Source organism: Salmo trutta, chromosome 10 (assembly GCF_901001165.1).
Source record: "Salmo trutta chromosome 10, fSalTru1.1, whole genome shotgun sequence".
NCBI classification, from domain to species: Eukaryota; Metazoa; Chordata; class Actinopteri; order Salmoniformes; family Salmonidae; genus Salmo; species Salmo trutta.
Genome location: NC_042966.1, coordinates 19,110,782 through 19,134,027, shown reverse-complemented (window position 1 = coordinate 19,134,027; position 23,246 = coordinate 19,110,782). Strand labels below are relative to the sequence as shown.

Genomic DNA, 23,246 nt, shown 5'->3' with positions numbered 1-23,246 from the left:
TCTACTGTAAAACAGCTCCTAAACGCTAAAAGGTACTCATGTAATGTACTTAGGTCTATAGAGACATCATGCAGTAAGACCAAAGAGGCCCTACCGCAGAACAAAGCATGTAACAGTTGCTCCGAGATCAGAGACACACCTTCCCTAACCCCTGCGCTCATCTGATCACACACGCATATTCCATTAGCTCAACGGATCACACAAACACACACACACACACACATACTCCCGTAGCCTTGCTCAGATCTGACTCACAACGCGAGCCGTTAGGGGTGAGATTGTGTAGTGTCACCACGACCAGAGGTGTCATACTGTCTCCCTCTCCTCTCCCCGCCAGGGTGAGGGATGATATTACTGGATGCCTGTCGGCTGAGCAGTGGACCAAAGCCATGCAGAAACCAGAGGACTTACAGACGCCACACGGGAAGGAGGGAGGAGGAGCGGGGAGCAGGGGGAAGAGGGGGAAGAGGAGGAGAAAGGGGGATGAAACAACAACCGAAATTCAGCCTAGAGCATAGACTAATGGTGTTCCAGGGACAAGCTTACATTTCAGGTCATCATTAAAGTCTAGGCTGCCTGAATTAACCCAATAGGCTAAATAGATTTAAAAAATACAGTGGATCAGACACCCCACTGGTAGTCCAATGAATGCCACACACAGTACACAACCCAACCCCCAAACACACACTCTCCAGCGCCTCTCTGATAAGCCCTTGGCAGGTGTCAGCTGCCTGAGGAGGCTCCTGGGGGAGAGACTCCCTGATTACCCCTCTGACTGACTGACTGATTTGACAGCCATGTCTGTTTTTCTGTCTCTGGAGGGATACACCTTGCCACAGTGTTGACAAGGAGGCCATTCACTAACAGCATACTTCACACAGACCTGCTAACTGACTGCTGTGTGCGTGTGTGTGTGTGTGTACGTCCATGCGCACGCGCATGTACGTGTCTGTCTGGCGATCTGAAAACTTGACAGTTAAAGAAATGTTTCTGTCTCTCGAGACCCTATCTTGGCCGAGGCAGCACTTCACTCACTGCACATCAACTTTATCTACCGACTCTGACTTGGAATCAGACCGCGAGTGATTTGTAAGAGGAGTAAAAGATACTGGATTAGTGAGACGGAATCAGAGACGAAAGTTGTTGTTATCTGTGTGAATGTGTCTGTTTTAGTAATGGAGCCATTAGCAGAGGAGATAACACACAGCTTGCTCTGGGAGAGTGTTTTCACCTCTTGACTTCCAGGGGAAATCTACCGCCTGGGTATAACAGTCAAACCAGGCCCACCACTGAGACAAGAGGTTAAACACACATAGCACCATACCATTTCCAGGGCCCATTGTACAACATAGAATGTTCCGTTTACAGGTGAAGAAAAGGCATCTCATCACCTTGGCCCAATGTGCTGGTATGCCAAACCAAACATCGTTTATTCATATTACAAATACCAAAGCCAGTCTGCCGTATTCTTAGTAAATATTGAGTTGGTCCAGCACAGTGATGCGTCTACTTATGAAATCTCATAAAAACATGGGTGGTTTTTCAGTGTGAGAGAGGTTGTAGTGTACACTGACAGACAGACTTGTGAGTGAGGTGGTGTGTGTGTGTGTGTGTGTCGTATGTGTGTGTTGTGAGTGTGTGTGTGTGCGCATGTCCGTGTGTATGTGACCTTGTGCTGTAGGGCTTGGCTGTGTATTTAGGTGGAACATTGAGCAGCGTGGTGGTTCTTATCACCCCTGTCTGTTTTGGAGGGGAACATACATCGCCTGCCTGGAGGGATCGCTGCCTGGCCTGGCCTGGAATGTCCTGCTGGAAACGTCTGCTATTGGCTGAACACGACAGGTCACCTGTCAGGATGCTGGTCAAACTCCACGCGGACAGGAGACGTGAGTGTAGAGGAGATAAATAAGAAGATGTTCAGTAGGTTTCTGGGCAGATACAGAGACCGGAGAGATGACTGGGGAGGAAGATAAGAAGAAAAACATTCAAGAATACAAGATGTTCAATTCCTGTGTTTCAGACTGGCTTTCAAACCCAGGTTGTCCATGCAACTCAAGTCTTGCCTTTATAGCTCTGGGAGAGAACACAAGTCCTCAGGTTTCAGCCAAAATTGCTCAACACGCAAGCATGGTTCATTGAACTGCCTTCAGTGCAGTGGGTCTACTAGTAGGTCTTGTTTTAACACAGTGTCCATGTCTGACAAACATTGCTTTTTTGATGTACTGTATCACATGCAGCCAAGAACAGAATTCGCAAACAGTTTCTTCCTCCCTCGACCATCCCTCCTACTCCTAATTGAATTGGAAAGCCTACTTGCAAACAATTCAAGATCACAAGACAGTGGTCCATATAAAACAAAAGCAAACCTTTGACACAAAACCCCAAATCCTTCTTAAACTCTTCTTCAATTTTTATGAAAGTTCTACTCAGGTGTTTGTTGGAGATGACGGACAATGTAAAATAAATAAAGACGCATTATTCCCAAAGACTTAATTGCAGACCAGCCATTTCGACCTGGGATGAACAGTCAGCTGCATGCTTCACTGATAGGATCTCCAAAGCAATGGCTCGGGCCGACCAAAATCTCAATATATGAGTTGGTATTCTGTTGTTTTTGCTCTAGCCAATTCCCATAGTCAAGCGGCTGGTATGTCAGCTGAAACCTTTAAAAATACGAGCCTCACAGCCTCTCTGCCGTGTTTTGTTTGGCCTATGGGATAGGCAGCTTTCAGGAGGAGACATCTGAGGCAGCATGTGTTGGATTCTCTGCTCTCCACTTTAATGAAGACCACATCCATAACCAGACGAGGAGGTTGGGTCTATTGGACTGACTGGGTGTGTAGGCCTACCAGCCACTGCACTGGTTCATTCTACTGTATCTGCAGGTGAACCACATGTTGGCTCTGTTGTGGGAGGTAATAGATGGCACCGACATTTCACTCAATCGTCTCCCAAAGCACCCCGTGAACAAGTGTAGTTTGCAACTACATCAAGAGAATAGAGGTGAGGAGCGAAACTGGGATATCTTTCTATTAAACACCATGGAGCTTTTACAACGTCATTTTTGGAAGAACAATTTCCAGACTCATCTAACTGCAGTAAGCCTTATTCCAAACACCTGTTGAGGTTTGGTTGCCTGAAAATCCAATGGAAACCTTGTGCTTTCCGCCCGCCTCAATGACTATGTTAGGTCCCTAGGACAGGTGAGAAGGTTCTGAGGCATACATGCCTTCATGCTGGGAAGGAAATCATAAACAGATTATATTACTTTTTTTATAGAATAATAAAGTGCCTTGATGTTGAGAGTCTGTGTTGCTGTCTACCACACAAATCACATTGCTTCAAAGTGCTTCAAAAGGAGGCATGTGGGACCTGGCGACGCCATTTTGTGTTTGTTGGCCTGCTTGTTGATATGAGTTCTTTATACCCTATAATTGTTCTGATTTACTGATCATTGTCCAGGGTACCGGGATGTCTCGGGCAGGTCTCTGTGAGCACTCCTATCATCCACAGCATGTCTATAATCACAACCACGTGCTATCCCATTCAAATTAACATATGGTTCTAACTTTCCCCCTATTTTGACTAATACATACCTGGGTTGCTGACTAGTAAAACCGTAAAATGAATTCTTCTTTTGTTATTTGCAACACATGAGGATGGTTTGGGAGTGGGGAGTGGAGAGGGAGGAATGTTACTGAGAATGATTTCACCTTGCATGCAACCTGGCTTCATCTCTCTCTACCCTTTATTAATAGTCTGATTGTGTACCTTTGTAACATAGTTGGTACCACAAAGATGTTTAAATTCTCCTCTGGTTTTCTCTGTATCTTTTGTTTTAGCAGGTGTAACTCTATCATTCTAACGTCTTTATCAGGCTTATATGGCAGAGAAAAGATTTTGATACAGTGAAGAAGGAAGCCCCACATCTAAAACAGAAGACGCAATCAATTTCATATGAGAACTTCCTCATACAGCATTCATCCATTCACATACAGTACATTCGGAAAGTACTCAGACCCCTTTACTTTTTCCTCATTTTGTTATGTTATAGCCTTATTCTAAAATTGATTATTTTTCCTCATCAATCTACACACAATACCCCATAATGACAAAGCAAAAACAGGTTTTTAGAAATTTTTGCTAATTTATTCAAAATGAAAAAACAGAAACACCTTATTTACATAAGTATTCAGACTCTTTGCTATGAGGCTCGAAATTGAGCTCAGGTGCATCCTGTTTTCTTTGATCATCCTAGAGATGTTTCTACAACTTGATTGGAGTCCACCTGTGTTAAATTCAATTGATTAAACATGATTTGGAAAGGCACACACCTATCTATATAAGGTCCCACAGTTGACAGTGCATGTCAGAGCAAAAACCAAGCCATGAGGTCGAAAGGAATTGTGTCGAGGCACAGATCTGGGGAAGGGTAGCAAATATTTCTGCGGGGGAGATGGGCCTTGTTCAGGGAGGTGACCAAGAACCTGATGGTTACTCTGACAGAGCTCCAGAGTTCCTCTGTGGAGATGGGAGAACCTTCCAGAAGGACAACCATCTCTGCAGCACTCCACCAATCAGGCCTTTATGGTAGAGTGGCCAGACGGAAGCCACTCCTCAGTAAAAGGCACATGACAGCCCACTTGGAGTTTGCCAAAAAGGCACCTAAAGGACTCTCAGGCCATGGGAAACAAGATTCTCTGGTCTGATGAAACCAAAATTGAACTCTTTGGCCTGAATGCCAAGCGTCACGTCTGGAAGAAACCTGGCACCATCCCTACGGTGAAACATGGTGGCAGCATCATGCTGTGGGGATGTTTTTCAGCAGCAGGGACTGGGAGACTAGTCAGGATTGAGGGAAAGATGAACAGAGCAAAGTACAGAGAGAACCTTGATGAAAACCTGCTCCAGAGCGCTCAGGACCTCAGACTGGGGCCAAGGTTCACCTTCCAACAGAACAACGACCCTAAGCACACAGCCAAGACAAAGCAGGAATGGCTTTGGGACAAGTCTCTATATGTCCTTGTGTGGCACAGCCAGAGCCCGGACTTGAACCCGATCGAACATCTCTGGAGAGACCTGAAAATAGCTGTGCAGCCACACTCCCCATGCAACCTGACAGAGCTTGAGAGGATCTGCAGAGAAGAATGGGAGAAACTCCCCAAATACAGGTGTGCCAAGCTTGTGGCGTCATACTCAAGAAGATTCAAGGCTGTAATCGCTGCCAAAGGTGCTTCAAAAAGTACTGAGCAAAGGGTCTGAATACTTATGTAAATGTGATATTTCACTTTTTTTCAGTATTGTGTGTAGATTGATGAGGTAAATAAAACAATTTAATCCATTTTAGAATAAGGCTGTAACGTAACAAAATTTGAAAAAAGTCAAAGGGTCTGAATACTTTCCGAAGGCACTATATATTAAGTCGTAAAGCATAAGGGACACCTCATTTGATGTCAAAATCAATGTTTTGCTTTGTACACATGTATAGGCCTAAACAGTGATGAACGACTAATGGTTTAAATTAAGATTTTTAAAATATTTTCAGCGTTAGTGTATTGGTAAATTGCAGTCATCTTCGAATTCTGGGCATTTATTTTGTTGAATTCAGAGATTCATTTGTTAACCCTTTACACTCGTGGGAGTCGGCCTGTAGGGATTGGGCTAAACTGAAATGTTTCTTCATGAGTTTTTGGCTCGTGGGGTATAAATTTGCAAATATTTTTTTTTTAAATCAGTTTTTCTTTGTCATTATGGGGTATTGTGTGTAGATTGATAAGGTAAAACAAACTATTAAATCCATTTTAGAATAAGGCTGTAACATAACAAAATATGGAAAAAGTCAAGGGGTCTGAATACTTTCCGAATGCACTGTTAATGCCACACATATTATCAATAACTGAGAATTCAAAATTATCTCTATATCTTTGTCTCTTTCTCCCAGAGTGGAATGAGGTCTCTCTCTTTCGTTTCTCCTCTCCCGTGAGCTGGATCAGAGCTGTATATTGTGTTTCTGTTTTCCTTTCCACTGAGTGGATTTCTCTGCTTGGTAAAATTCACCATCAAAAGCTCTTGTATCCACAATACAACACCTGGAAAAAGAAACTCTCCATTAATCTCCGCTGCCCTAAGAATCTGATGTGTTTAAAGCGCTAGCTACTGTCTACCAAACCACATGTGAGAGCTGGGCCGGCAGCGTAGCGCACTGTGGCAGGCTAGCAGGAGCACACAGCTCTTTCACAAGAACTCTGTGGGTTAGATTCAGGTCATTGTGGCCTTTCTTGACTGAGCGCTTTGTTTAATGTGCCACCGTTAATATCTAATAATAGAATACACTGGAAGTGATGGCCTCATATTTATCGGCAGAGCGGGAGGCGATGGTTCTGCAGAAAGATTTTCATTCCAGATATGTTTTATCTTCCTGGTGAAGGGCTGATGAATTAATAAACATGCCGTGCCTTAGATTAGATTAATGGCAATGTTTACGCAACGGCATTTAATCATACCGTACCACACTGATTACTGGTACCGCCGAGACTATATGCTGCGTACTTAAGTTACCCAAATCTTTACTCACTTTGTGTTTGTGTGTGTGTATGACACAGACCAAACAACAAAGTTAACATCAATTCCAGGTAACCTTTAAGCTTCTTTAATGAAGTTAATTGGTCCGCCTCTAGTGATAGATGATTTTGAGGCAACAATTGCTCTCCTAATTCACCCACATTAATCAATGATTTCCTATTTTGTCAAACCCCTAAGCCCGATCCATAGTATTTCCATCTGATTGCTACTTCCCTGTTGGCAGAGGCTTAGGTGAGCAATAGCTTACAATTACCTCTTAATTCAAATCAAATCAAATTTTATTTGTCACATGCGCCGAATACAACAGGTGTAGACCTTACAGTGAAATGCTTACTTACGAGCCCCTAACGGACAATGCAGTTTAAAAAAATATGGATAAGAATAAGAAATAAAAGTAACAATTAAAGAGCAGCAGTAAAATAACAATAGCGAGACTATATATACAGAGACCGGTACAGAGACAATGTGCGGGGGCACCGGTTAGTTGAGGTAATATGTACATGAAGGTAAAGTTATTAAAGTGACTATGCATAGATGATAACAACAGAGAGAAGCAGCGGTGTAAAAGAGGGGGAGAGGAGAGGGGTGCAATGCAAATAGTCTGGGTAGCCATTTGATTAGGTGTTCAGGAGTATTATGGCTTGGGGGTAGAAGCTGTTTAGAAGCCTCTTGAACCTAGACTTAGTGCTGCGGTACCGCTTGCCGTGCGGTAGCAGAGAGAACAGTCTATGACTAGGGTGGCTGGAGTCTTTGACAATTTTTAGGGCCTTCCTCCGACTCCGCCTGGTATAGAGGTCCTGGATGGAAGCTTGGCCCCGGTTGTTGTCAGTGATCAGGCCTACCACCATTGTGTCATCGGCAAATTTAATGATGGTGTTGGAGTCATGCCTGGCCGTGCAGTCATGAGTGAACAGGGAGTACAGGAGGGGGCTGAGCACGCACCCCTGAGGGGCCCCTGTGTTGAGGATCAGCGTGGCGGATGTGTTGTTACGGAGGCGGGCCGTCCAGGATCCAGTTGCAGAGGGAGCTGTTTAGTCCCAGGGTACTTAACTTATTGATGAGCTTTGAGGGCACTAACGCTGAGCTGTAGTCTATGAATAGCATTCTCACATAGGTGTTCCTTTTGTCCAGGTGAGAAAGGGCAGTGTGGAGTGCAATAGAGACTGCATTATCTGTGGATCTGTTGGGGCGGTATGCAAATTGGAGTGGGTCTAGGGTTTCTGGGATAACGGGATAATTCCCGTGTAGCTGGCTACTGGGAGTGCCGCCTCTGGGGGCGCGTTTTGCTGTTTGCTTATGGCGGAATACAGCTCATTCAATGCTGTCGAAAAATGCAGATGAAAACTCTCTAGGTAGATAGTGTGGTCTACAGCTTATCATGAGATAGTCTACTTCAGGTGAGCAATAGCTCGAGACTTCTTTAGATATCGTGCACTCCTTCCGTGGCCTCCAACTGCTCTTAAACACTAGTAAAAACAAACAAATGCATGCTTTTCAACCGTTCGCTGTGCGCACCCGCCCGCCCGACTAGCATCACTACCCTGGACGGTTCTGAGCTAGAATATGTGGACAACTACAAATACCTAGGTGTCTGGCTAGACTGTAAACTCTCCTTCCAGACTCATATTAAACATCTCCAATCCAAAATCAAATCTAGAATCGGCTTTCTCTTTTGCAACAACGCCTCCTTCACTCATGCTGCCAAACTTACCCTAGTAAACTGACTATCCTAAAGATCCTCGACTTTGGCGATGTGTCATCTACAAAATAGCTTCCAATACTCTACTCAGCATACTGGATGCAGTCTATGACAGTGCCATCCATTTTGTTACCAAAGCCCCTTATACCACCCACCACTGCGACCTGTATGCTCTAGTCGGCTGGCCCTCGCTACATATTCGTCGACAGACCCACTGGCTTCAGGTCATCTATAAGTCTATGCTAGGTAAAGCTCCGCCTTATCTCAGCTCACTGGTCACAATAACAACACCCACCCGTAGCACGCGCTCCAGCAGGTATATCTCACTGCCAACACCTTCTTTGGCCGCCTTTCCTTCCAGTTCTCTGCTGCCAGTGACTGGAACGAATTGCAAAAATTGCTGAATCTGGAGACTTATATTTCCCTCACTAACTTTAAACATCAGCTATCTGAGCAGCTAACTGATCGCTGCAGCTGTACATAGTCCATCTGTAAATAGCCCACCCAATCTACATACCTCATCCCCACATTGTTTTTATTTACTTTTCTGCTCTTTTGCACACCAGTATCTCTACTTGCACATCATCATCTGCTCATTTATCACTCCAGTGTTAATCTGCTAAATTGTAATTACTTCGCTACTATGGCCTATTTATTGCCTACCTCTTCACGCCATTTGCACACACTGTATATAGACTTTTTTCTATTGTGTTATTGACTTGTTTATTCCATGTGTAACTCTGTGTTGTTGTTTGTGTCGCACTGCTTTGCTTTATCTTGGCCAGGTCGCAGTTGTAAATGACAACTTGTTCTCAACAAGCTTACCTGATTAAAAATAAAACAATTATACAAAAATAATAAAAAAAACAGCTGTTATTTACAAAAATACATAGTCTTACCAGATGCCGCTGTTCTGTCCTGCCGATACAGCGTATAACCAGCCAGCTGTATGTTGATAGTGTCGTCGTTCAGCCACGACTCCGTGAAGCATAAGAGTTTTGAATGTCCCGTTGGTAGTTTAATCTTCCACGTAGGTCATCTATTTTATTGTCCAAAGATTGCACGTTTGCTAGTAGAATGGAAGGAAGTGGGGGTTTATTAGATCGGCTACGAATTCTCAGAAGGCAGCCTGCCCTCCGGACCCTTTTTCTCCGCCTCCTCTTCACGCAAATCACAGGGATCTGGGCCTGTTCCCGAGAAAGCAGTATATCGTTCGCGTCGGGCTCGTCAGACTCGTTAAAGGAAAAAAAGGATTCTGCCAGTCCATGGTGAATAATCGCAGTCCTGATGTCCAAAAGTTATTTTCGGTCATAAGAGACAGTTGTGTCAACATTATGTACAAAATACGTAAATAAATAAGTTACAAACAAGGCAAATTTACAAACAAAAAATCAATCGGTTGGGGCCACGTAAAACGTCTGCCTTCTTCTCCGGCGCCATTTTACTGCTCTGAATTTAGATGCTACTCTCAAATGCAATCCAGGCCACACTGCTTCTTCAGCCCACATCAAGCCAGAGAGACAATCATTATTATAGACAATCATTGTGTTATCACACAATACTGCTAACCGTTTGTACTAGATTCATGACAGAAAATATGACAATTCAGATTGGTTTCAGTCCAGCCAGGAGACCATGTTTCAGTAGTACAGCATCGTTGGCCCATCTCTTCAACGGATCCTGGTACCATGAATTGAACTTCATACAGTAATGGAATGACTCCTTGAGAGGTATGAGTGGCAGAAGAGCAGCTGGTCCCTCACAGGGACTCATGGTTAAGGATTTAATCTGTGACATCATCTCATGTCGTTAATTAACTGTTGGAGATAGACGGCAGACGCACAACTATACTAGTGCCACCTCATCCACTTAAAATACATTCAGAGTGAACCATAGTACATGTCCAAATGATGACGTGTCCTCAAGCTCAATTATGAGGGAATGAATGACGAAGAGTTAAATCTACTCAAGAGAGGGTCTGCTCTCTCTCTCTCTCTCTCTCTCTCTCTCTCTCTCTCTCTCTCTCTCTCTACTACAACTGCAGTCAGTGCCCCTTATTTATATTAGCTGCAAACCAACTTCAACTGTACATTCCAGCTAGGTGAGCATAGACTTGGCGAAGGGGGAGCCAAATATTTGAAAGCTTACAACAAAAAGTCAACTATCGATGTCCAGTCAACATGCAGGCAGAACTCTTGGCATAATACAGAACATTTTTGCAACAAAGGTAACGATGCCGTATTTATATGGCTGAGCTCAGAGGTCCCTGCTAGTATACGTTTCAATAAGGTTTTACTGTAACACAAGCACAATGTGAAACTAATTACCAACCAGCCCAGGGTCAGTCGGCACTACAAACAGCGTCTCCTGGCCTCTCAGGTTTTATAACGTATGTCGCTCAGATACAATTATTTATTTTTCTGTTCTCCCATTCAGGGGGATTTTCACCACGCATTAATAAATAATACATGTGTTTACGACTGGTCTTGCGAACTGAGGTAATATTTGCCCTGAGAAATGCTCGATCCATCAACTAATCCTCCATCGTCTTCGAGCCTTTCTCCGTTCGGAGCTGAGCAGCGGTCCGATGATGAATGAACATCTGAGTAATTTCACGGTTGAATTAAGAGCTTAAAACAACAGCAGAGGAAAGTACATCGGCACACATTCCACCTGTTGCCTAATGAGACAATGCTGGGCCCTAGCTGTTATTGTGTTTTTATTTTCACATCTGAGATATAGCTTTTGGCAATTGTGTAGAAAGCTCTTTTTGTAAGATGCCATGAAGTAAACAAATGCTTAGAACAGAACATTACCATATCCACTGAAGTATAACTGCTGTCTTCAGATCTCCGGCGTGAACACTATCCTATACATTAGTTACAATTACAGTTTTTAGACATACATTTGTTTGGCAACATAGCCATTCACCAGGTGGACGATATGAGGGGAACATCAATGTACTCATGATGACATTTCATTAATCAGTCCTCTTATCATTAGTGTGAAAACGGTGTGCGGGTCCACTTAACTGACCCGACCCAGGATCCCAATTATCCCAGTGATCAAGTGATCATCTCCGCTCACTTCATAGGCCAATCTGCTCCAGATGGGTGTAATCTCCCATCCGTGGACCAATAATCCTCACCAAATCACCATGGAATCCACATGAAAGCAAGGCATGCAGGGAGAAGAAGGTGCGGCATGCCACGGAACCCAGATTGAAACAATATGGTTCTCCACTGCAGGTGTCGGAGAACCCAGACGTGCCAAACAACCTTTTTCCCTCAGACCTCTCCTCCTCCTCATCTCCTCCTCCCTCGTTTCACCAAACGAAAATAGTATTTTTTTCCAGATTTCTATCAGGTAAAGCTGTGGGTTTGTTTTCACATGAAAACCCTGTGAAGAATTACACTCGCATTGAACCACCTTACAAATCGGTAACCGGAACGCTACCCAATCAAGATCTTTGATGTGGGGCCAGTGAGATTTGATTGCAAGTTTATGAGGCTTGTACTCTGGAAATACCTATCCCATAAATAAAAGAATATCACTATTGGTCTCTTCAATCTAAATTTCAGGAAGTCAGTTCTTGGTTGAAGTATTTCAAGTCTCACGTGATGGGAGTAATCGATCATTTGAATCAACCTGCTCTTGAGAAGGTAATCTGACGTTTAAGGGGTTACAGGAGAACATCTGACTTGGGGTGTATATCAATAGTGCAATCGTGGCTTCATTTCCTTGTTTCCTCTCCTTCATCTGCATTGATCTGGAAGATATGGATCTGGATGCATTAGGAACTTGCTGTCCAACTTTTTTATGCCAGTGCAGGATAGAGGAAAGGAGACAAGGAGAGGAAACCACTTAAGCCTATCAAGGGGCACCCATAAAGTCCTCTGACTGAGTCACGTCTTCCATACTGAGCAGTGGAGGAGGAAGATTTCTGTGTTATTTCATTGCAGTGAAAGATGCCCTATGAGCTACAATGGGAGGGTATAGGCATCTGTTGCCAAACTTGTGTGAACGATGCCATCCTGTGGACTCTTTCAACACCTTAAAAGACTTGGTATGACTTGGCAAGAGATCTAGCTCTCTTTTCAACTCTAAATCATGATATAAGCAAGATACAAGATACAACAAGTCAATTCAAAGTTTTTTTAATGCTAAACCCGGCAGAGATTCTTTGAAATTAATAAGGCTGCATGTTGACCTTTAAACAACATATTAAAAGTCTACATTAAAGTTTCCCCCTTCACAAACATAACACTGATTAAATCACGATTTTGCAGGCTGTGCTTTTCTACTTTAACCGACTAGGGTGGTCATATGTGATGCTGCGTTTAGGAGTTACAAGGTTATAACGACTGCCAGAATCACACGTGAGAAGCATTCATTCACCCCGAGAGAGAAGGGGAGAGTTCTCATGATTAGATGCCGACTAAGAACATGACCGTCTGGCTAGAGGCCAAGTTTGAGACACTGCTGGGTTTATGTTAACACACACACAGATGGATGTGCACACACACACACACACACACACACACACACACACACACACACACACACACACACACACACACACACACACACACACACACACACACACACACACACAGAGCGTGAGTGCTGTGCGTGTCCCAGTGGTGCTTGCTGAGGGAGGTGTGTATTGCGTGTTTCCGCGGCTTGCTGCTGTTAAAGAGGTGTGAGGGCGGCTGCGGACTGCAATAAAATCCTAGACGGTCACTGTAACCGTCTTCTTGCTGGGATCTAACTCCTGTAAAACTGGACTCACATTTAACCTCTTAACTGTATTTTCCCTGCTGACATTTACAAAGTGTTCACTTACAATGAGCCTCAGAAACCAGACATTAGGATTATCTTATCACCATTACATAGTTGCGTAAATTAAAAAGGCGACTATGACCAAATCAGCCTTATCTTTACTTTATATTTGGACTCTGTCGTCAAGTCTTTGGCAAGAGCACCGGGAGACATGGTCAAGATCCTGAGGCATTTTACTGTTGTTTCTTTTCTCCACTCTCTCGCCCTCTCTATCTGTCTCAGGACTGATTTGAAAGAAGAAGAAGGGAGAGAGAGAGAGAGAGGAGAAAAAATGAATGGCTAAAAGTTGAGGAGATTCCAGTTTATGTTTGTCTGTCTCTTCCATTACTTTTAGCCACACATGACATCATGGAAAAGAAGTGAGGAGAGGAGAGGAGTGGGCTTGAGGAGGAGTGAAGTGGGAAGAGGCTGTATTTCTCTCAGCGTCGTTCCTTCGTTTCGCAGGGAGTCCAGGGGGATACATCATTCTAAAAATACACGTTTATATCACTGGATTCCGCAAATACTTTCATCTTCAGACCCTTGTGATGCCAGTGGCATTTAAGCTGGTTTGATTAGGGCTGTGAAGTTGAAAAGCAGAGCGTACAGATATTTCAACGCAGATTAATCATCAGGTGGCTTTAATAAAATGTTCAAACAATCTTGTTTTATCTGGCGCGGGAAGGAACTTGGCAGGGACTCACCGTACATACTTACCTATTTATCTGGTATGTATGTTGGTAGAAAATATAAGTGATTTACTTTAAAAGAGGCCTGTATGTAACTTTAAGTTACAAAAGAAAATAACCAAAATTATTTTTGGTCTTAGATTCACGAAAATCTTGATATAATTTGTTATCTTGTGTGATTGATTCAGCCAATCCAATCAATCTGCTGATCACTATCATCAGTATCATCGTGGGCGGCAGGTAACCTAGTGGTTTGACCATTGGACTTCGATCGAATGCCCAAGCGGACAAGGTAAAAATCTGTCGTTCTGCCCCTGAGCAAGGCAGTTAACCCACGGTTCCTAGGCCATCATTGAAAATAAGAATGTGTTCTTAACTGACTTGCCTAGTTAAATAAAGGTAAAAAAAATCGATCTATCTTTACATGATCTGTGTAGTAATATTATTCGTATCTCAGAGCCATTTGCATTGCTAGTTGTAGCCTAATGTTAGCTAGCTAACACATAACCTGGTTGGTTAGCTACTTGCAGATTCATGCAGGGTAGTTACGTTATGAGTTGGGATTATGGTTCATTGTTTAGCTTGCTAGCTACATGTCTAAACAAAAGACTCCACTATGCCAATTTCAATAGAATGTTCATGATGTCACTGAGACAACTGTCGATAGACATTGCTGGTAAATTTACTCTGGCTATCTACTCCGATTTCAGAGCACTCTCCTCCGAGAGTGCTTGAGCACAGAATAAATTACCAATTTACGAACGCTCAACACCCGTTGAATATGGCCGGTGTCAGTAAACATTGTCAAAAAAGCATCATTAAATAAATGCCAGCAGCACAGTTGCCGTCACCAATGCTCTGGATAACATAAAAACAGCCTAACCAGCTCTACTAGGGCGAGTAAAATGGTCAGAGTGAGCTGTTCTCTCAGTTGTGTCTGGAAGTAGCTAGCAAGCTAGCCAACGTTAGCCAGCTAGCTTGGGTGCTTGACTGCTGTTGTTAGGTCAGAACGCTCGGATCAACCCTACTCCTCGGCCAGAGCATCCAGTGTGCGTTTACGAACTGACAATGTGACAACACTGAGTTTACAATCGCCCAGGGCACACTCTAGCGCCCAGAGCACACTCTAGCACTCCAGATTAAATTTACGAACACACCCGTAGTATAAACCAGCCTTTAGTCTTGAAATCTTTGGTTGTTTAGTACATGGCCTCACATGTGAATCCTTAAGGAGATGGTTGGGGCTAAAGCTTAAGAGTGTGTGAACGATAGGTGTAGACAAAGAAGAGCTCTCCAGTAGGTGTACCAAAGCATTCAAGGGCCATTTTCTCAAAAGCTGAGGTAACAAGTTTATTAACTTTCAAAGCAGAATTACTTTCCCATTGTTCCTCAACTGTAGTGTATGATATACCATTTTGTAGCTGTGAGTCTCTACTTGTATGCAATGTAAACAACAACATTTCAATGTTGCTACATAAGAGTGAATCGAGCCGGTCGGTCACAAATGTTAGTCCTGTTAACATTTTCATTTAACTAGAATTATAACTAATATTATTGAAACTCACCATTCTTGCCCCCATTGGTTGAGGGATGCTTCCTGGTTGTGTGGTTACTGGGGTCCTTCCTGTCCCAGGGGTCCTCATCGTCCTCTTTAGTCTTTAGGTGTCCAGGACTTTGCCTGTTCTCTTTACTGTGGACAGACAGCTCAGTAGTTTTCACTGCATTCATGTCGCACACTGCAACGCTGTGTTCCCCTCTGGATGACTCCTTTACTGGGGGTCCCCCTGTCAGAGAAAGAGAGGACACATCCTGTCACGACTCCATAGGTTGATGTCATAATAACACAGAGGTCACCATGCTGGATATTGTTGCTGCCTCAGCGTCTGTCAACTCCAGATTAAAAACAACAACTGGTCATTTCATATCCAACTGACGTCACAAGACGAGAAATATACGCCATAGATAAACGTCACACAACGAGAAATCTACGCCTTGACATTTTGAACGACGCCGTGGTTCTAAACCATTATGTCAGTGTGTGCCGTTCCAACAGCCCTACAGCGTTTAGTATTGTCTTTGGTTTAGAAACCATCTGAGCCTGCTGAGACTGGAGACAGCACAGCGACCAGCACGCTGCATGCGTCTGTTTGTTTACAGAGCTTAAGCCCATGGACACGTCCTGCTTCTCTCGCCATCCACCCTCCACCGCCACAGCAGCCAACTTCTTAATTTACAGAATTTACAAAGAGCAGACCTTCTTCCCCCTCTGTGCAAATATTAAACACACCACACTCTCCAGATTCAGGAGCTTTGAGAGCCCCCACAACGTGTCGAGGTGAAAAACGAGGCCCCTCACTCTCGTCCGTAGACTAGCCAAGTCCTCTGTGCTGTTCTGTCTGGGCCCCGTACATCATCATCCACTGAGAGGCCTCACAGGCCACCACAAACATACATCAGTGTTTTCTTTAATAAGCTCTGTTTGGAGAACCACTCTGATGCTTAGAGGACAATCATTCCCTCATATGTGATGCCTCATAAAAATAGCAGAGGTATCAAAAAGCTAGGCTACGTCAGCTGGTCTGCCCGCTTAGAGTGTTCAGTAAGTAAAGGCCAAGATTGGAGGGAGAAAACTATGAAAAATCTATTGAATAATGAAATAATCAGTTCAAAAGAAAACAATAGTGTAAATGTATAAAGAAAACATATTTGAAAGGAATTAAACAAGTGTAATGCTTGGTTCTGCTTCTCTGCCAATAACACTTTACAAGTTCAACTAATGGTCCCAACTAAATCCTTTCCACACTTGTTAACAATACTGCACTATGATTCAAATAAACTTTTACGCCACAGCCATTCACCAAGACTTGACCAAACAGCCCTGTGAGGGAGAGGAGAGCCCATCGGATACACACTTATCTGTGTGGTAAGACAGATACAGTATCTCGTCCCACAGATACGTGTAGAGTTCGTTGAGCAGACAAAAAGGGGGCTTGTGTACGGTACATAAACATGAGCTAGGGGGAAACAATAACAAAGCCCAGCATTTACCTCAGAAATAAGACAACACTTACAGTAAATTATCCTCCATAAAACAGCAGAACAGAGAAAAAATGCCTTCATGCAGTCCTCCTTTAATGAGGTCTTAACTGATGGGCCGGAGGTTGAAAGCCCACCCATCGCCATTGACCGAGGAAGCCCACCCTGGCCATTTTATATAACAGGCTGGGATGGCTGGGACTGATGTCCTGTGTGGCCTACATGGCTCAGCTATAGGATGAGAACTACACCTTTTTCTTTGTAAAAAACGTTATTCCCTCAGTCAATCCGTTTTAGGTGGTAGGGGAGAGGGCTGGGTAAATTGAGCCATTTTTACATCCAGCATCACTCCATCAAGGGAAATATAGTATTCTTTCTAACAAAGATATCTACATATAGTTCAGGATGTTGTGTATCCCTGGAAATAATCAGAATGAATGTAAACATTACAGTTTTGATAACATAGCTTGTCCAAATAAAGTGGTCTCTTGGCTTCAGGACAGGGTAAATTAAGCCGCCTACACATTTCTGTACTGGATGAAATATTACCACTACCTTTTTAAAACCATGTCTATCTTTATTTTCCAAATACAATTCAACACAATCGCCTTTTTGTCTTTTAACCCTTTACACTTGTGGGAATTGGCCTTTATGGATAGGTCTAAATTTAAATGTTTCTCACAGAAAAAATATGAAAATGTGAAACCATGGTAGAAATGAGTGCTGAGCGATTGACCGACATTTTGGTTAATCGCTCAGTCGATTCAATTACTTGAATTCCATTAGTTGTTTTTGTTGTGAGCCCAACTCACTGTTTCTCTGGAGAGAAATTGAATCATTCAAATCACGAGAGAAATCAACCCAAGAACTATGTGAGACGCTGGGCTGAAGGGAATTGTAGTTTTCACTAAGCAAATATTCAAACTAGTACAGCCCAGAACATGATAATTACCTACTGCGACAATAATCCATTGAGACATTTTTTCCGGCTCAGGCAGAGACTTTTTACGCCTGCTTTGTTAGGTTAGATGCACACAGACTGCAAGAGAGAGGAATGTACACAACACGACAATGAGAGAAAGGGACAGAGACAGTTCGTGAAAGTATGCCTTATCTTCTTTGAAGAACTTGTAAAATGATTTTGTCAGACAGCTCTGCAGCTAGCTTAGCTAAATAGATGACTAAAGACAGAACAGTATGGGGAGTACAGAGATAACGTTGTCTGGCTGTTTGGCTGCTACTGCCTGAGCAGAGATGAGATGATGACTTTAAGGAATGAAAAGTAATAAAGGCATCTAATAAAAACAAAGTAATATATAACTAAAATATTGTATTATTTAATAGTCATTTCCTATTTTTCTATTTGTGTCTACCCAATGTGGACCTGACAGAGAGAATAGAATATTTTCAATGTTTTGGCAATTCAATGTTCACTATTTTGGATCTTTGGAATTTCCATTAAAAAAATATACAAAATATTTGATATGTCATTATATCATAATGCATTTAATATATACAATTTTTTATCTACACAGAAATCGAAAACCATGATTATTGTTTTTCTAATCACACCGAAACCGAACAAGAGAAGCACTAATCGCTCCGCACTAGTAGCAATTGAAAGGGAACAGTTATGAGATAATGGGGAAATGATTAGACCAAAGGTGGGTACACAACAGTTCAGCTGACACAAGACTGAATCCAAACATTACACTAACCATGTTCCAATCCACCATTTTTTTCATGCTAGTAAAGTCATACCTTATAATATTTTTTTACGACAGCTGTGATGGAAACAGGAAGTTTCAGTACAATTTTATAAATGCTGATAGATCAAATTAATTATGCGAGAAATGGCAGTGGATATATTGATATAATAACCATCATATCGAAGTAAACTTGGAGTCACACGATGACATGGTGTGTGGTCCTCCCACTATCACTCGGGAAATCATGCAGTTTATTAGGCTACAGATGAAATAAATGATGATGAACTTCACACCGTGGTGAAAACGCACTGTGATCTTGATGCTCCTTTCCAATAAATATCGAGGGTCTGATTCTAGTGACGTGATGATCGATGCTTGACTTCCGTTTGACAAATTGAAATATTATCTTATCCATAATAATCTCATTATGTAGACTAGCCTACACGCACTGTATCTGCGAGCTGTTGGCTAGAGCACACAGTGCCAAGACCAGAGTAGGAACATTTACAATTGAACGTAACAATTTTTGTGACGAAATTATTGGTAGAGTTGAAAATGCAATGGAAAATATTGAGCTTTAGATTTTTATTCGGTACATGGAAACTTAAGCGAAAAAGTACATTTTGTGTGCATTACATCATCACTCACTGACTTTAATCTGTTTGGTGGAAACAAACCACTGGTGGGAAAATGATCATATTTTCTTTATGCAGATTTTAGAATAATCGCATGAAAATCTGATGCCAATTGGATGGAAACCTACTACTATTGTTTTTTTTGTGCATTTTACATTTACTGTACTTTTTTCTGGGTATTTTCAGTAACATGATAAAAAATATTCCTGGAAGATGTGGGGTAGGTGCAACATAAGACAGAACAATGACAAGGGTTTGAGTGAGAGGACTGACTGGTGTCTCCAAGTGGACACACACCTCTCCACAGTGTGCACAGTTCCTAAGTCATTTCAATCAAAGAAGTGTTTTCAACTATAAAGTACTTTTTTTTGTTTTCCTAGCTGTGCCGTTTAGGAACTACACCAAGCACACTTGTAGTTGTTTCATTTGAAACACAACCCTGCAATCACATATTTACTGTTGTTGTTAACGCAATCAAAAAAACTGTCCATTATAAATCGCAATCTGGAGGGCATGATTTGAAAGCTTGTTCTATTTCCAATATGACTAGCTAAACTATATAATACAATCTAACAGTGTTAGGCTTTCACAAGGCAACTCAGAGAAACAGAGTTATGAGTACATTCAGGTGCGTGTGCGGCAAATTGTTCTTCACAATAAACAAACATAGGCTCATTCTGTTCAGAACAACCCAGGGTGTGACACCATGTCATCTTATAACTGCACAGCGAACGTAGTGATCACAAACATTGACACTGTATATGACATTCGTTTTTATGATTTGGAAATGTGAAGTACACATTTGTACGGCTTGCTTGTACGACATCAAAGCGGTATTTACTATAATCCTCAACGTCTCATCTTTCAACATATGTAGAGTCATCTTAACTTACAGCATTTCCATAAAAAAACTGCCCAATTACCGGGAGGGATGGGGGCAATTTCTTGTCACACGTGGAGCTCAAGTTCAGAACGCCTGTCAGTCAAAACCCCTACGTCGCTGTGAAGCTGTCACGCCCTGGCCATAGAGAGGGTTTTGTTCTCTATTTTGGTTAGGCCAGGGTGTGACTAGGGTGGGCATTTTATGTGCCCTTTTCTATGTTTTATGTATTTCTTTGTTTTGGCCGGGTATGGTTCTCAATCAGGGACAGCTGTCTATCGTTGTCTCTAATTGGGAACCATACTTACGTAGCCTTTTCCCACAGGGTTTTTGTGGGTAGTTAATTTCTGTTTAGTGTTTGCACCTTACGGAACTGTTTCAGTATTCTCTTTGTTATTTTTGTTTTAGTGTTCAGTTTATTAAAGAAAGCATGAACACTTACCACGCTGCGTTTTGGTCCGATGATTCTTCCTCTTCAGATGACGAATACTGTCACAGAAGCGCAGAGCCAGGGCTCTGACGTCATGTATAGCATGTTACTGTACAGCCACTACGTTCCAATTTATTAGTGCCCAAATCTGCACTTCGTAAGCTGTATACAGGTACAAGTGTAAAGGGTTAACACCTAACAAACTTTTAAAATACTTTTAACATAGGCCATGCCATGTTGCTACCGCATATCCCAGCGATAATGCCTTGCATTATGCCCTTGAAAGAAAACACTTCAATTTGCTGAACTTGCAATTGGCTCAAACATTGGCTCAATTTACCCCATGGTCATTGGCTCAACTTACCCCAAGATAAAACATTTTGACTATATTAGCCTACACACCTACAAGGATGCACTTTCATGCTAGGTTTAGGCCCTCAAATTGAAGATTATATATAGAACAATGTTAAACTTATCTACCTTGGTTTAGATACAAGCATCATGAATCCTGGTGAAAATTGGTGAACATCTTTTTTTTTAAACTAATTTGCTTACCACTTTCTCCAAATTATACATTTTTTGTATGGTAACCTAGAAACAAGAGTGGCTCTGCTTACCCCTTTGGCTCAGCTTACCCCACTCTCCTACAGTCAATGTGATGAAACATTGGAAAAGCTCCAAAGTAGTTCTAGAACTAGAAAGAGTTCTAATTCTATGTTCTGAGCTCATCTCTAGATATGTCCCCAGGCAATAGGTCCAGGGTAAGGTGGGAGTGAAGTGCACGATGTGGCTAAGGGGCTCAAGCCACCCAACTCTGACGCTGTAAAAAACCGAGACCCCCCTCATCAAAATACTTTTATTTTATTGTCTGATGTTATCTGGACGCTTAGAGTGACCGGAGACCTGAGTTACAGACCAATCAGAGGTAAGAAACAAGTCTGAAATGTAGACTTCCATCTAGGTGTAAAGAGGGCCTCCTATTTTTCCCCTTCGGTACGGGGGACGACCTGTGTGTTATCTTCCTTTCTAATGACTAACAGATAGAGTCGTGAAGAGTAAGTCACTGTCTTGTCATTAGACATGGTGCAGTTTCTCCCTCTTCTCCTGACCTTATCAAATTCCCTTAGTTTGGGGGTAGACCCCTGGATGTGCTTTCTTCCACTCTCTCTAATGAGAAACAGATCAAGGAGTAATGCGAGTAAGTCTCCTATCTGTGTCATCTGTGCCACGTTTCACGTTTCAGTGACTATAATGGCTATTCCAGGAATATATTATGCCGTAAAGCATTAGTGACACTGTTTGTTTGTGCGGTCAAATTAGATGTTATTGTCATTAGGTATCTATGTCATCTGACAGCATTTACTTTCCCTTTTCTTTTTAAAGATCAGCTTTAACATTGCAGATAAATTGAGGCTTCCATCAATGTAATTGTCTGCATCATTTTCAATACCGCATATATATGTTTTTTTAACATTAACATTAAATTAACATTAACATTAACATTAAATTAACATTTTTGTTTTATTCTATAAACTACTGACAACATTTCTCCCAAATTCCCCTCAAAATATTGTAATTTAGAGCATTTATTTGCAGAAAATGACAACTGGTCAATATAACAAAAAGATGCAGTGTTGTCAGACCTCGAATAATGCAAAGAAAGGAAGAGTTCAGTTCTGGAGATCGGTGATGATCAGGTCCCAGATAATCACCGATCCTCCACCAAATTTCACAGTGGGTGCGAGACCTGGGAGCGGCCTACAAGCCACAGTGTCTCACACCCACTGTGACATTTGGTGGAGGATTGGTGATGATCTGGGGGTGCTTCAGCAAGGCGGTCACGTACAAGGTTGTCCTGGAAAAAAATTTGCTTCCTTCTGACAATGTTCCCCAACTCTGAGGATTGGTTTTTCCAGCAGGACAATGCTCCATGCCACACAGCCAGGTCAATCAAGGTGTGGATGGAGGACCTCCAGATCAAGACCCTGTCATGGTCAGCCCAATCTCCAGACCTGAACCCCATTGAAAATCTCTGTAATGTGATCAAGAGGAAGATGGATGCTCACAAGCCATCAAACAAAGCCGAGCTGCTTGAATTTTTGTGCCAGGAGTGGCATAAAGTCGCCCAACATCAATGTGAAAGACTGGTGGCTAGCATGCCAGACGCATGAAAGCTGTGATTGAAAATGTACATTTACATTTAAGTCATTTAGCAGACGCTCTTATCCAGAGCGACTTAAAAATTGGTGTATTCACCTTATGATATCAAGTGGAACAACCACTTTACAATAGTACATCTATATATTGTTTGGGTGTGGGGTGGGGGGGGGGGGGGGTAGGGGGGGTTAGAAGGATTACTTTATCCTATCCCAGGTATTCCTTAAAGAGGTGGGGTTTCAGGTGTCTCCGGAAGGTGATGATTGACTCCGCTGTCCTGGCGTCGTGAGGGAGCTTGTTCCACCATAGGGGTGCCAAATCAGGGTAATTCCACCAAATACTGATTTCTGAACTCTTCTTAAGTTAAACCATTAGTATTGCGTTGTTTAAAAATGAATATGAACTTATTTTATTCTCAATTTTCAAGGTCTGACAACACTGCATCTTTTTTGATATTTTGACCAGTTGTCATTTTCTGCAAATAAATGCTCTAAATGATAATGTTTTTTATTTGGAATTTGGCAGAAATGTTGTCAGTAGTTTATAGAATAAAACAAAAATATAAATAGCAAAACCAGTGGTCTCTTAATTTTTTCCAGAGCTGTATA

The 23,246-nt window shown here is 42.3% G+C and overlaps 1 protein-coding gene across 4 annotated transcripts in view; it reads right to left on the bottom strand.

Moving 5' to 3' along the window:
* The window catches only part of myocd (myocardin), a 133,815-nt gene that overhangs the window by 37,399 nt on the left and 73,170 nt on the right, over nt 1-23,246 (bottom strand). For all 4 annotated transcript variants that reach the window (XM_029764756.1, XM_029764757.1, XM_029764759.1 and 1 more), the window contains exon 4: nt 15,357-15,575. In XM_029764756.1, coding sequence (XP_029620616.1) covers nt 15,357-15,519 — 163 coding nt within the window. In that variant the 5' untranslated portion in view covers nt 15,520-15,575. The remainder of the gene's footprint in view (nt 1-15,356; nt 15,576-23,246) is intronic.